Source organism: Chrysemys picta, chromosome 12 (genome assembly GCF_011386835.1).
Source record: "Chrysemys picta bellii isolate R12L10 chromosome 12, ASM1138683v2, whole genome shotgun sequence".
NCBI lineage: Eukaryota > Metazoa > Chordata > Testudines > Emydidae > Chrysemys > Chrysemys picta.
The window spans coordinates 12,295,455-12,310,745 of record NC_088802.1 but is presented as its reverse complement, the minus strand read 5'-3'; the positions used below and the strand labels follow the sequence as shown (position 1 = coordinate 12,310,745).

General features: G+C 51.1%; 2 protein-coding genes across 8 annotated transcripts in view; both read right to left on the bottom strand.

The window, feature by feature from the left end:
* Window positions 1–679, bottom strand: part of LOC103305721 (butyrophilin subfamily 1 member A1-like) — a 281,081-nt gene extending 280,402 nt beyond the window's left edge. For all 7 annotated transcript variants that reach the window (XM_065564435.1, XM_065564433.1, XM_065564429.1 and 4 more), the window contains exon 1: window positions 399–679. The gene's annotated coding sequence lies outside the window, so the exon portion shown is untranslated. The remainder of the gene's footprint in view (window positions 1–398) is intronic.
* An 8,613-nt stretch (window positions 680–9,292) lies between these two features.
* Window positions 9,293–11,833, bottom strand: LOC135974726 (uncharacterized). The gene is made up of 2 exons (XM_065563231.1): window positions 10,857–11,833; window positions 9,293–9,862 (listed from the first exon to the last, which is right to left on the bottom strand). The coding sequence occupies exons 1-2, from the start codon at window positions 11,431–11,433 to the stop codon at window positions 9,387–9,389; spliced, it is 1,053 nt and encodes a 350-aa protein (XP_065419303.1). The 5' UTR covers window positions 11,434–11,833; the 3' UTR covers window positions 9,293–9,386.
* Between the last annotated feature and the right edge of the window lie 3,458 nt (window positions 11,834–15,291).

The following is a 15,291-nucleotide window of genomic DNA, read 5'->3' as shown; positions in this document are numbered from 1 at the left end:
AAACTACTGACTACAAGCAGGCCAGGAAACTATACTGACTGCAGTTGAGTTTGCAGCCCTATGTTTCTTCCTATAGTCTAAATACAGGAAGTTACTTTGTTACAAATCTCCCCTTAACATCACTAAAAACTGGATTGGGCCCAGGGTTCTTGAGTGAAACACAGTAACAGAGGGAACGAATTACTTATTGAATATACTGTAAAAATCCAGCAGTGCTAGGAAACTGATCTGAAATGTAGTTTGAGGGTATGTAGTTTGAATGTACATACTGTATGAGGGACTGTTTCCATAAAGAGCAAAACAAATTCTCATGGGATTATCAAATCTTTGTGTTATTAACAATCTGTCCAAGAAAAAGCCCTGAATATTCTAAAATCAAGCAGCCAAAGTTCACCTACCTGATTGATCCCTCTGAGACCTTTCATGGTGGTTAGGGTGCGGCCTGTCCTTCTGAAATCCTCATGCTTTGTCGAGATAGTCCTTAAAATATCAATTATTTCATTTCATCAAGATGCCCGGCTACTACTGGATATAAAATAGCTGCAGTTTGATCAAAGCCTTTTCTAGCGGGTTTGTTTTTAATAAAGAAGCCTGTTGTTGTTCCACACGGATAAACGTGCTCTCTTCTTGCAGGATTCACTGAGTTTGAAAGTGAAAGTAACAGGGGAACTTGCAAATGGCGGTAATTGCAAACCCCGTGAGTAAGAATCGCCTCTTAAAGAAACAGCCACATTGCTACTGAGGTAGAACTGGCAGTACCCGAAGATTCAAATATTCTAGTTCTTCAAATGACCTGAATACAAGAGTGATTTTGAAAAGACTTGATCTTGCTTTTGTGTGAACTGTAATAAATGTCACAAATAATAATTACTTTTTATATTGTGTCACCAGAATAAAAATTCCCCCGTGGATAGTTAGAAATAATATTAATAATACCTTTGCAGTGCTAAACTGGAATTTAGGGTGAACCTAATTTTTTTATGACTGTAACATCAGAAGATTGAAGTTCTGACCATCTGTATGGACAAGATTCAGTCTGAGGCTGAAAAGAGACATTAGAGAATAGTATTAAGGAATCCAGAGTTGTGATTGGATACCAAACCAAGCTCTATCCCGGAATAAGTGACAGGTTGGAAATACTAATTGTAACACTGCCAGGGCCGGCTCTAGGTATTTTGCCGCCCCAAGCAAAAAAATTTTTGGCTGCCCCCCAGCCCTGGGCTGTCCCCCCTCACCCGTGCCCTCCCCCACCCCCTGCCGCCCCAGCCCTGGGCTTCCCTCCAAAACGTGACCTCCTCGTTCACCACAGCAATCCCCGTTTACACTTGCAGTGGGGATCAAACTGTTTCTCCTATTTTTATTTCACTTTAGTATAAATCTCACCCCCCCGTCCCCCGCAACCGCATCTTTAGTGCTCCAAATGCACATGGACGGCATAGGGAACTAACCCTCAAACCTTGTACCCGGAAAGGGATGGGGATCTAGTAAAGAGGCCTCAGGCAGAGGAGTGGGTGTGGGGGTGCTTGGGGGCTCTACACTGGCAGAGAAGCAGGGTTTGATGTACTCGCAGAGGAGGGTGGAGGAGGAGAGGGGGTATCAGGAGGGTTTTCATAGATTCATAGATTATAGGACTGGAAGGGACCTCGAGAGGTCATCGAGTCCAGTCCCCTGCCCGCATGGCAGGACCAAATACTGTCTAGACCATCCCTGATAGACATTTATCTAACCTACTCTTAAATATCTCTAGAGACGGAGATTCCACAACGTCCCTAGGCAATTTGTTCCAGTGTTTAACCACCCTGACAGTTAGGAACTTTTTCCTAATGTCCAACCTAGACCTCCCTTGCTGCAGTTTAAACCCATTGTTTCTGGTTCTATCCTTAGAGGCTAAGGTGAACAAGTTCTCTCCCTCCTCCTTATGACACCCTTTTAGATACCTGAAAACTGCTATCATGTCTCCTCTCAGTCTTCTCTTTTCCAAACTAAACAAACCCAGTTCTTTCAGCCTTCCTTCATAGGTCATGTTCTCTAGACCTTTAATCATTCTTGTTGCTCTTCTTTGGACCCTTTCCAATTTCTCCACATCTTTTTTAAAATGCGGCGCCCAGAACTGGACACAATACTCCAGCTGAGGCCTAACCAGAGCAGAGTAGAGCGGAAGAATGACTTCTCGTGTCTTGCTCACAACACACCTGTTAATGCATCCCAGAATCATGTTTGCTTTTTTTGCAACAGCATCACACTGTTGACTCATATTTAGCTTGTGGTCCACTATAACCCCTAGATCCCTTTCTGCCGTACTCCTTCCTAGACAGTCTTTTCCCATTCTGTATGTGTGAAATTGATTTTTCCTTCCTAAGTGGAGCACTTTGCATTTGTCTTTGTTAAACTTCATCCTGTTTACCTCAGCCCATTTCTCCAATTTGTCCAGATCATTTTGAATTATGACCCTGTCCTCCAAAGTAGTTGCAATCCCTCCCAGTTTGGTATCATCCGCAAACTTAATAAGCGTACTTTCTATGCCAATATCTAAGTCGTTGATGAAGATATTGAACAGAGCCGGTCCCAAAACAGACCCCTGCGGTACCCCACTCGTTACGCCTTTCCAGCAGGATTGGGAACCATTAATAACAACTCTCTGAGTACGGTTATCCAGCCAGTTATGCACCCACCTTATAGTAGCCCCATCTAATTTGTATTTGCCTAGTTTATCGATAAGAATATCATGCGAGACCGTATCAAATGCCTTACTAAAGTCTAGGTATACCACATCCACCGCTTCACCCTTATCCACAAGGCTCGTTATCCTATCAAAGAAAGCTATCAGATTGGTTTGACATGATTTGTTCTTCACAAATCCATGCTGGCTGTTCCCTATCACCTTACCACCTTCCAAGTGTTTGCAGATGATTTCCTTAATTACTTGCTCCATTATCTTCCCTGGCACAGAAGTTAAACTAACTGGTCTGTAGTTACCTGGGTTGTTTTTATTTCCCTTTTTATAAATGGGCACTATATTTGCCCTTTTCCAGTCTTCTGGAATCTCTCCCGTCTCCCATGACTTTCCAAAGATAATAGCTAGAGGCTCAGATACCTCCTCTATTAGCTCCTTGAGTATTCTAGGATGCATTTCATCAGGCCCGGGTGACTTGCAGGCATCTAACTTTTCTAAGTGATTTTTAACTTGTTCTTTTTTTATTTTATCCGCTAAACCTACCCCCTTCCCATTAGCATTCAGTATGTTAGGCATTCCTTCAGACTTCTCGGTGAAGACCGAAACAAAGAAGTCATTAAGCATCTCTGCCATTTCCAAGTTTCCTGTTACTGTTTCTCCCTCTTCACTAAGCAGTGGGCCTACCCTGTCTTTGGTCTTCCTCTTGCTTCTAATGTATTGATAAAAAGTCTTCTTGTTTCCTTTTATTCCCGTAGCTAGTTTGAGCTCATTTTGTGCCTTTGCCTTTCTAATCTTGCCCCTGCATTCCTGTGTTGTTTGCCTTGTGGATAAGGGTGAAGCGGTGGATGTGGTATACCTAGACTTTAGTAAGGCATTTGATACGGTCTCGCATGATATTCTTATCGATAAACTAGGCAAATACAAATTAGATGGGGCTACTATAAGGTAGGTGCATAACTGGCTGGATAACCGTACTCAGAGAGTTGTTATTAATGGTTCCCAATCCTGCTGGAAAGGCGTAACGAGTGGGGTACCGCAGGGGTCTGTTTTGGGACCGGCTCTGTTCAATATCTTCATCAACGACTTAGATATTGGCATAGAAAGTACGCTTATTAAGTTTGCGGATGATACCAAACTGGGAGGGATTGCAACTCTCGCCGCCGCAGCCGGGCTCAGCTCCGGGGATGACACTCCGGCTCTCCAGCGGCCGGGCAGCCTGACCTGCCGTCCAGCCTGTGCGACTCCGGCTGCCATGAGCGCCATCTAGCGACTGCAGCCAGAACTGCAGTGTCAGTTCCAGCGCAGCCTGAAAGCCTCAGCTGACAGGGAACATCTTGGTTCAGGGCCGGCTCCCGGCTATTTGCGCCCCAAGGGGAAAAAAAGGGGGGGGGCTGGAGTGCTGCCCCTTGGAAAGTGAAGCCCCAAGCACACGCTTGGAGCGCTGGTGCCTAGAGCCGGCCCTGGTCGCAGGATGTTTTGGGAAGGGTTTGCAATGCCTTCTGGGGCAGGTACAGCATCACATGATGCAGGTTTCTCATCCCCATTGTTCCATGGGCATACTACTAGGTTTCCAGTCGCGTTTCAGCTGCCCTGGTAACCTGTGAGCCAGACATGTGGGTCAGAAAGCCTGGATCCTGCACTGCTCTTCAGCATTGTGCTGTGTGTTATGCGCACAAGGCTGTAAGAGGAGATCAACAGGGGGGCTATTCACCATCACCATCACCCTGACCCCAGCCCCCTTCTTGTAGAAGTGTCAGGTCTGTGGTTCTGCACCAGGGGCAACTATTTTCCTCCTGCTATTCCTGCTGCAGGTCTTTGGGTTTTACACGGCATTGCTACATGACCGTATCACAGCCGTTCCCCTCCATTCCTGAACAAGTTCCTGTGGCTGGATTGGAGCTGGGCCTGCATAGACTCCTCTCCCCACAGACCCAGGAGATCCACCACCTTCTGCGGACTCCAGGCAGGAGCCATTTGCTGCGTGGAGCCGGCCTGCTCAGCTGGACAGTTGCTTTGTGAGCTCTCCACACTGAACAAGCAGAAAGAGCAAGTTCAAACCTTCCCGGGGCTTTAACAGGGGAGGGGCATTCACCTGTACCTGGCTGCCAGGGAGCAGGGTTTGAAATGGTGACCAGGGTGGTCACAGTGGGACATTCTGGGATTGACACCTCATGGAGGCCACGTAGGGCAATGCAAGCAATGCAGTGTTCACACTGACATTGTGTCACTCTAACTACGTCACCCTAAGCTCCACTCCTCTCCTCCAGGGGGGGGTTATTATGCCGGCGTAACATGCGAGTTGAAGCAGTGGGAGGAGCATTGCAGCATGTACACCTGCATAGTAAGGTTGATGTCAGCTGCCTTATGTCAACAAAACCGTGTCGTGTAGGCAGGGCCTTTGAAAGACCAGGAAGTGGTTATGGTGAATAGCCCTGGGGCAGCCAGATGTAGCTCTGCAGGCCCAAACACACTTGTTAAGGATTCACAAAGGAGCTTAGGCACCTAGAAAATCAGTCCGCTGCCAGCCTTGTTAGTGGGGCCTGATCCTGCCAGCTTGCCAACCAGATTGGGTCCCATTCAAACATCTGTCCAGCGGAGGCGGAGAAGGTGGTGGTGCCCACCTTATGACTCAGGGGGCCCCACGAAAGGCACCTGTTGGGGCTCAGGGCTTCAGCCCTGTGGGGTGGAGGGGTCTTGGGGCTTCAGCCCTGTGGGAAGTAAGACCCCCCCAGCCCGGTGGGCTGAAGCTCCATGACCCTGCTCCCCACTGGGCAGAAGCCCCTACCCCACTACCCTGCTGCAAGGCAAAAGTTACAAACTCCCTGTTCAGTCTGGTAGGAAGAGAATGGGGGAAAATGTGGGGGGTCTGCAAGCCACACTTTAACAGTAAAAGAGCTACAGTTTGGCCCCCACTGTTCTAGCCCAGTGGTTAAAGCGTGGAGCTGGAATGTGGGGAACCCAAATTCAATCCCACCTCTCTGCCAGAGGGGGGCAAAGTATTTGAACCGTGTGTCTCCCACCACTCAGAGGTTGGGGTTAACTTCTGAGCTATGGGTAGTCTGATGTTGGGACCCTTCAGCCTCTCCTGTTAAAGGTGTTCTGCTTTGGTCCTCTCCTTGGACCATCACCTTGTTGTGGTGGAGAGGTTTGTGTATCCCAGTGATCCTCCAGCATCCGGCGTCTTGTTCTCCTAGGAGGGCCACCCTCGGTGAACAGTTCTGAGGGGCAGTTCAGACGATGTGCAGTCCAAATTTCTGAAGACCCCAATGGCGGAACAGATGTATTAGAGGACGTGCCAATTCTCTGCAGCTGTAAAGGCAGATGAGGGCTGCTGCAGGACAGAGACCTCTGGTTGTTTCGGACTTCCCTGCTACCGGGTCCAGGGCTCCTTCCTGTCAAGTTTCATGAGGTTGCCACTTGCACACTGGCTCCCCCACGTTAGAAGATTTCACATGTAGGCTTCTGCCAAGGGTGTTAACATCTTTTCCCCCAGCAGATATTATCCTGTATCGAGAGATAGTTGCCGCCGCTGCCGCCTTTAGATAAATAATGACAGAGTGATGGGAACAGTCTGCCCCTTTTCAGGTGCATGCCCCAACCACTGGACTAGAGACACATTCTGTCTCTCTCGGGCTCAGTCACTGTTCCACTGCAGATAAACACTTACATAGTCACTGGGCAGGGAGTGAGGAGGACTCTGGGGTCCTGTGATGAGGGAGCCCAGCTGAGAGGTGGGAGCCCCTGGGGCCAGTCCCCCAGCTCCAGTCACTCCATTATGTACCCACAATGCATCAGCTGCTATTGGAGAGACTTAAGAATCCCGCCCTCAGACTGTCCCATTGCTCAGTGGTTGGAGCACCCTCCTAGAAAATGAGTAACCCCTGTTCAAATCCTTTCTCCCACTTTGGCAAAAAGGGGGGCATTGAATCTGGGTCCCACGTCCCAGGTGAGTGTGTGAACTACTGGGATAAATGTTATGACATGGCTAACAGCACCAAAACCACCCCCACCATTTCCCCCTACCTCATGTTGTGTGCAGCGCAGCATGGGCCTAACTCATTCCCAGAAGAAATGCCTCAGGTGGTGGGTTCCCGTTCATGGATTGTTGAGCAGAGGTAGGTGCCCCCCAGCAACCCAGATTTAACCACTTTTCTTTGAGAGAAGCGTGGGACTTAGGACATACCCCTGTTGTTAGCATCTCCCATTGGCTAGTTTAAATGGCTCCCCAGCTGGCACGCTGGCTCTCGTGGATGGCATTGTAAGGCACCTGCCTGTTTCCATTAATCAAATAGGGAGACTAGGGCCTTGTCTACACTACGAGAGTAGTTCGATTTTACTTGCATCGAATTTTTGTAATCGATATTGCAAATTCGAACGTGTGTGTCCACACTAAGGACAGTAATTCGACTTTGTGCGTCCACACTAATGGTGAAAGCGTCGACATTCGAAGCGGTGCACTGTGGTCAGCTATCCCACAGTTCCCGCAGTCCCCTCTGCCCATTGGAATTCTGGGTGTAGCCGGCAATGCCTTCTGGGTAACAAAATGTGTCGAGGGTGCTTTTGGGTAACTGTCGTCATCCGTCCATCACTCCTGCCCTCCCTCCCTGAAAGTGCCGGCGGGAAATCATTTCGCGCACTTTTCCAGTCATTGACAGCGCGGACGCCACAGCACTGCGAGCATGGAGCACGCTGCGACCATCGCTGCAGTTGTGGCCGCTCTCAACGCCTCGCAGCTTATCATACAGGTTTCCCTGAGGCAGATGCAGAAAAGTCAGGCAAGGAGGCTACGGCACCGCGGTGATGTCCTGAAGTCTGAGAGTAGCACGGACCTGTCAGAAAGCAGGGGACCCAGCGCCGAGGACATCGCGGTGGCAATGGGTCATGTTGATGCCGTGGAACGGCGATTCTGGGCACGGGAAACAAGCACTGAGTGGTGGGACCGCATAGTGCTGCAGGTCTGGGATGAATCCCAGTGGCTGCGAAACTTTCGCATGCGGAAGGGAACTTTCCTTGAACTTTGTGAGTTGCTGTCCCCTGCCCTGAAGCGCAGTGACACCCGGTTGCGAGCTGCACTGAGTGTACAGAAGCGAGTGGCCATAGCCCTCTGGAAGCTTGCAACGCCAGACAGCTACCGGTCAGTCGCGAACCAGTTTGGGGTGGGCAAATCTACCGTGGGGGTTGTTGTGATGCAAGTAGCCAAGGCAATCGTTGATGTACTGCTGCCAAAGGTAGTGACCCTGGGAAACGTGGAGGCGATCATAGATGGCTTCGCAGCGATGGGATTCCCAAACTGCGGTGGGGCCATAGATGGAACTCACATCCCTATCCTGGCACCGGACCACCAGGCCACCCAGTACATTAACCGAAAGGGCTACTTTTCCATGGTGCTGCAAGCACTGGTGGACCACAGGGGACGTTTTACCAACATCTACGTGGGATGGCCGGGCAAGGTTCATGACGCTCGTGTTTTCAGGAACTCTGGTCTGTTTAGACGGCTGCAACAAGGTATTTACTTCCCGGACCACAAAATAACTGTTGGGGATGTGGAGCTGCCTATAGTCATCCTCGGGGACCCAGCCTACCCGCTAATGCCCTGGCTCATGAAGCCCTATACTGGCGCCCTGGACACTGAAAAAGAACTCTTCAACTACCGGCTGAGCAAGTGCAGAATGGTGGTGGAGTGTGCTTTTGGCCGTCTCAAGGGGAGATGGAGAAGCTTACTGACTCGCTGTGATCTCAGCGAAACCAATATCCCCATTGTTATAGCAGCTTGCTGTGTGCTCCACAATCTCTGTGAGAGCAAGGGGGAGACCTTTATGGCGGGGTGGGAGGTTGAGGAAAATAGCCTGGCTGCTGATTACTCACAGCCAGACAGCCGGGCGATTAGAAGAGACCAGCGGGACGCGCTGTGCATCCGGGAGGCTTTGAAAGCAAAGTTCCTCAGTGAGCAGGGTAACCTGTGACTTTAAAGTTTGTGTACTGAGAAGCTAAACCTGCCCCCGTTTCTTTACCCAGGTAATGTTGACTATCCTATCCAGTTACATACCCCCTTCACCCCCCTTCCAACACACGTTGCGAAATAAAAATAGTTCAACTTTGTTAAAGCACACCGTTTTCTTTAATACTGTTTTTGCGGGAATTTTTTAAAACTGGGACGCAGACTGTGGTGCGGAGCGGGTGTAGTGTAGTGACGCGAATGCAGCTTCTAAACTCAAGGATTGACAGGCTCCGCTGCAGTGGGATGGTTGTTTCAACGGAGCCTGTCACCCCTCCTGATCGGGACAGTGTGTATGGGGGGGTCTATGTGACTTTGTGGCAGGGGGAGGACGGTTACAGATCCCCTGCTGTGTGGCTCTGTGATCCTGCCTAAGGACCGCCGCTTAAGATCTGTAACTGCCCTCCCCTGCCACAAAGTCACAGAGCAACCCACCCCCCCCACATAACATGAAAACAACCTCCCAGACTAACCAGGGTAACTAGTCACTGCATCACTGCACTGTGTATGTGCCCTGCTGCTGTGCCTGCCCCCGACTATGTACCCTGCCAAAGGTGACTGTCCTGTCCAATTACCAACCCCCTTTCCCATCCTCCTCCAAAAGAACATGATTGAAACAGTAGTTTACAGAAACATATTTTTTATTATCAACTACACATGGCATTGGGAGGTGAAACTTGGACGGGGGCTTGTGTCAGGCGGGAAGGAAAGAACTGTTCAAATTTTGGGAAATGAGAGCCTTCTGCTACTAGAGCTCTCTGCAGGGGTGGAGTGAGAGTTAGCAGGGACTCTGCCGCCTCTCCTTCTTTGCACTTTGGGTGAGGTGGGTATGGGACTTGGTGGCAGGGGAGGGCGGTTATAGATGGACTGCAGCGGGGCTCTGTCCTCCTGCCTCCGTTCCTGCAGAACATCCACAAGGCGCTGGAGCGTGTCCGTTTGCTCCCTCAGTAGTCCAAGCAGCGTTTGAGTCGCCTGCTGGTCTTCCTGCCGCCACCTCTCCTCCCGATCCATGTTGGCTTGGTGCATTCGGGTCAAGTTCTCCCGCCACTGGGTCTGCTGTGCTGCCTGGGCTTGGGAACAGGCCATAAGCTCAGAGAACATGTCCTCCCGTGTCCTCCTCTTCCTACGCCTAATCCGCGCTAGCCTCTGGGAGTGTGATTCCAGGCTAGGTTGTGAGACAGTCACAGATGGGGCTGTGGAAATGGGAAAAAGGGAGTGAATTCCTCAGAAAGAAAAATGTAGTTGTGAACAAAGAACATAGTCTTTCTCTGTGAACAAGACCATGCACAGCACCTATCACATGCGCACTCAGCACAAGGTCGAATTTTCGGCCTTCGCATTCAGTGCCTGGGGTCTTGCACAGCACATTTGAGAAGCGGGGCAGCACAACGGAATTTCTGTTGCAGGCAGACATGGTAAGCCGTACACTTGTGGCAGTTTAAAACTTTTAGATTACCACTGGCCTCATTTCACATTTAAAGCTATGTCAGTTCCTGCAGCCAGCAATCCGGCAAGCGGGAACTCTGCCCCTGTCCCACCCCCTCGCGGCTGTCCCCGGGAACGATCCCTTTCGGCTGCCCCTCTCCCGCCTCCACCGCGTGGCTAAAAACCAGCGGTTACAGTTCTGTCAAGGAACGGGAAAGCAGTCCCAACACTAACATTCCCCTACCTAATTAAAAGCAGGTCACCATGGGCGACATCACCCTGATGAGGATCTCTGAGAGCGACAGACAGAGAATGCTCCGGGAAAGCCTCCAAAGACCAGGGCCGTATGCCGTCCTGCTATGCAGAGCAATGATTCCCGAGTACATGATAGTCTCGTGGCGCGGCAACGTCTCGTACTTCGGAGGACCCAATAAGGCCGCTCTCCCCAGGAACCTCATGGAACGGCTTTCAAGTTACCTCCAGGAGAGCTTCGTGGAGATATCCCAGGAGGACTACTGCTCTATCCCCGGACATATAGACCGCATTTTACTGTAGCTGCAGTAGCAGGGAATAAACAGTAGAGCGGCTTGTGCAGGACAATCACTGAAAACCGGACATTGCTAGATTTTTTTTCAAAACTTGCACTGCCCATGACTAAACCGTTAAGCGCATAGGGCACACTAATCATGAACAACCCATTCTTTAAATTGTTAATATTCCTGTTTTGTTAAAAATAAATGTTTAGATGTTTACAACACTTACTGGCTGATCCTTCACCAGATTCTGTGTCCGGGGTAACGGCTGGGGACGCTTCGTAGGGGATCTCTGTAAGGGTGATGAAGAGATCCTGGCTGTCGGGGAAATCAGCGTTGTGAGCGCTGCCGACTGCCTCGCCCTCCTCATCTCCTTCCTCATCTTCCACGTCCCCTAACATGTCCGAGGAACCGGCCGTGGACACTACCCCATCCTCAGAGTCCACGGTCACTGGTGGGGTAGTGGTGGCGGCCGCACCGAGGATGGAATGCAGTGCCTCATAGAAACGGGATGTCTGGGGATGGGATCCGGAGCGTCCGTTTGCCTCTTTGGTCTTCTGGTAGCCTTGTCTCAGCTCCTTGATTTTCACGCGGCACTGCGTTGCATCCCGGCTGTATCCTCTCTCTGCCATGTCTTTAGAGATCTTCTCGTAGATCTTTGCATTCCGTCTTTTGAATCGCAGCTCGGAAAGCACGGACTCATCGCCCCACACAGCGATGAGATCCAAGACTTCCCGATCAGTCCATGCTGGGGCCCTCTTTCTATTCACAGACTGCACGGCCATCACTGCTGGAGAGCTCTGCATCGTTGCCAGTGCTGCTGTGCTCGCCACGATGTCCAGACAGGAAATGAGATTCAAACTGGCCAGACAGGAAAAGGAATTCCAATTCAAATTTTCCCGGGGCTTTTCCTGTGTGGCTGGTCAGAGCATACGAGCTCGCACTGCTGTCCAGAGCGTCAACAGAGTGGTGCACTGTGGGATAGCTCCCGGAGCTATTAGCGTCGATTTCCATCCACACCTAGCCTAATTCGACATGGCCATGTCGAATTTGGCGCTACTCCCCTCGTCGGGGAGGAGTACAGAAGTCGAATTAAAGAGACCTCTATGTCGAACTAAATAGCATCGCAGTGTGGACGGGTGCAGGGTTAATTCGATGTAACGGCGCTAACTTCGACATAAACGCCTAGTGTAGACCAGGCCTAGGTGACTAAGTCAGGCTTTGTGGGTCGCAGTGTTTTTCTTGTGATTTTCTAGACACCTAAGAATTAGGTGTGAGTGACACTCAGCATTGCAACATGTAAATCCCTTCATGGATCCCACCCCAGTCATTTACATTAGAAGCTCACAGAAGACAAAGTCTCAGCCCTGGCTGAGGGTGGGATGTCTCCTTTTTCACCATTTATATCTCGTTTCTAAGCTCATGTCCACCCTAGGAGAAGGGGTGGTGTTTTTTGTTTTGTTTTCTCTTTCATGCTTTTTTTTAACGTAAATACATGTCAGAGTGAAAAGGAGCTGAGAAGCAGCTTCAATAACCACAACAATGGAAAAGACCCACAGATTTTGGGAACAGTCTTTTTTTTTTAATGACGCTAAAATTGCAAGGAAGTAGTATATGCCGCCAAAGTCGACACATCCCTGCTGGCGCCGTGGCAGAAGTTCAATGCCCTCAACACCTTCCTGATCCCCCGCATCGCCTTCGTCCTGAGGGGATCCACCGTGGCAAAAGTGCCCCTCAACAAGGCGGACAACGCCATCCGGAAGCTGGTCAAAAACTGGCTGTCCCTGCCCCGGAGAGCCAGCAACGAACTCGTATACATCAAGCACAGGCACGGTGGTGCCGGCGTCCCCCGTATGGGAGACCTCTGTGACATCACGGTCCTCACGCACGCCTTCCGCCTCCTGACGTGCCCAGACACCAAGGTGAAGAACGTTGCAACGACCGCCCTACACGCTGCCACCGAGAAACGAATCGGCAGACCTCCCTCCAACCGAGATGTGGCCACATTCCTGAGCGGCTCCCTGGACAGCGACTTCGCCTGGGACAGGGGCGATCTCGCCTCGCTGTGGACCCGCGTCCGCAATGCCACGCGCTGGCTGGGAAAGCGACTGGGCTGCCGCTGGGAATGGAACGAGGAATGGCAGGAGCTGGGAGTCCTGATACTGCGGATCGGAACGGAGGACAACATCATCGTCACCCCCGGAGCCAGAGGCGTGCTGGAGAGATCCCTGAAGGCCGCCGTCCACGCGCTCTACGTGGACACCCTGAAGAAAAAGCCGGACCAGGATAAAGTCTTCGAAGTAACCAGCAAGTGGGACTCCAGCAACCACTTCCTCCCCACAGGCAGCTTCACCCGGTTCGCCGACTGGCGGTTCATTCACCGCGCCCGGCTGAATTGCGTTCCGCTCAACGGTGCCATCCGCCACGGGAACCGGGACAAACGCTGCAGGAAGTGCGGGTACGTCAACGAAACCCTTCCCCATGTCCTATGCTGCTGCAAGCCCCATGCCAGAGCCTGGCAGCTATGCCACAACGCCGTCCAGGACCATCTAGTGAAGGCCATCAACCCGTGTCTGGGAGAGATCACTGTCAACCGCGCCGTCCCCGGCACCGACAGCCCACTGCGCCCAGACATCGTCGTCACGGACGAGGTGGGAAAAAAGATCATCCTGGTCGACGTAACGATTCTGTTCGAGAACAGGACCCCGGCCTTCCGCGAAGCCCGAGCCCGCAAGCTTGAAAAATACGCCCCCCTGGCTGACACCCTGCGGACTAAGGGCTACGAGGTGCACGTCGACGCTCTGCTCGTTGGGACCCTAGGTGCCTGGGACCCGTGTAACGAACGCGTGCTGAGGACCTGTGGGGTGGGCCGTCATTACGCACGGCTCATGAGACGCCTAATGGTCTCGGACACTATCTGTTGGTCTCGGGACATCTACATCAAGCACATCACCGGCCACCGCCAATACCGAGAGTGAGCCGGGGAGACCTCGTGCACCCACACACACATCCTGCTGAATTCTATCCCCTGAGCCCTGAACCCACCAAACCTAGCTGAATCCCGCCACGTGAGGGTCACCCCATCCCCATTACCCAGCCCGCTTACTTATACCCATGACTGTCTCTACTTCCCATATGGGTGATAGACCCTCACCGCTTATCGACTGTTTCCTGATCCCGCCCACCGGTTACCCACCCCTCATTGGGGACATTGCAGTCTGTATAAACTATGTGTGCTGCCCAACCCCAAAACACCAACATACCCCTATATTCTGTATGTTACTCCCAATGACCAATAACTGACGCTTCAAATTTTCTGTATCATTTATTTTTTAAATATTCTCTAATATGAAATTAACTAGTTACAGCAGGGGTGGCCAACCTGTGGCTCCAGAGCGCATGCGACTCTTCAGAAGTTGATATGCAGCTCTTTGCATAAGCGCCGACTCCGGGGCTGAAACTACAGACACCAACTTTCCAATGTGCGGGGGGTACTCACTGCTTAACCCCTGGCTGTGCCCCAGGCCCTGACCCCACTCCACCCCTTCCCCTAAGGCCCCTGCCCCGTACCGTGGCCTTGCTTCTTCACCCTTCCCCCCCGGAGACTCCTGCCTACTGCAAAACAGCTGATCGCGGTGGGCAGGAGGTGAGGGAATGGAGGGGGAGGTGCTGATCGGCAGGTCCACCAATGGGTGGGAAGCGCTGGGGGGGGAGCTGATGGGGGGCTGCTGATGTATTACTGTGGCTCTTTGACAATGTACATTGGTAATTTCTGGCTCTTTCTCAGGCTCAGGTTGGCCACCCCTGAGTTACAGTCTCACCTTAAGTGATGTTTTATAAATCTCTGTCCCTCTTGTGTTCCCTTTTCTTCTCCCTTCTCGTTCATACTGTTCATTATTACTAACCATTTTTCTAGCCCTAATTTCCCATCCCTCTTTATTTCTCTGTGTGTCTTCTATTCTTCTCTGATCCCTGTCACAGATCATTCCCCCTCATGTTCCCCATTCTTTCCCCTGAGTTTATCCCTTCCCCTTTCACTGCCTCTGGTCCTTTTCCCTCTCCAAAGTGTTTTCCTTTCATTGTTTTTATATTTAATTTTCACCCTTTCTCCAGGACTCTCTGTTTATTTTGTTTTACTTTATCTTTTCCTTGTGTTTTCTCTGTTCCTTCTGGCTCAGCCCCCCCTGCCCCCCCTGACTCTCACAGTGTTGCTAACCCCAGAAGCTAAAAATCACAAGGCAGAACTGAAATTGACTCCCCAAAACATGAGGTTTCAAAAAAATATATATATAATGTAGCCTGGTTTATCTTGTGATTTTTTTAACTCTCCTTGCCCATCCCCCATAGGTGTGACAAATACAGTGGTGCCAACCCTGCATCTACAGGGGAAGGTAACTTGGGCCCCTGTGGCAAGAGCTCTGGCTGGATGATCCCAATAAGATCAAATGACACTGCTGCAGAGCTTCCAGCTTCTCCCCAACCCCCCAAACCCTGATTGATTCATTCTGTGTCCCTGCCACCCCCACATCCAGGGCCGGTGCTACCATTAATGCAAACTAGGCAGTTGCCTAGGGCACCAAGATTTGGGGCCGCCAAAAAGCGGTGCCCCCAATTTTTTTTTACAGCGTTCCTGGGCTGGGCTGCTGGCGGCGCGCTGACACGGG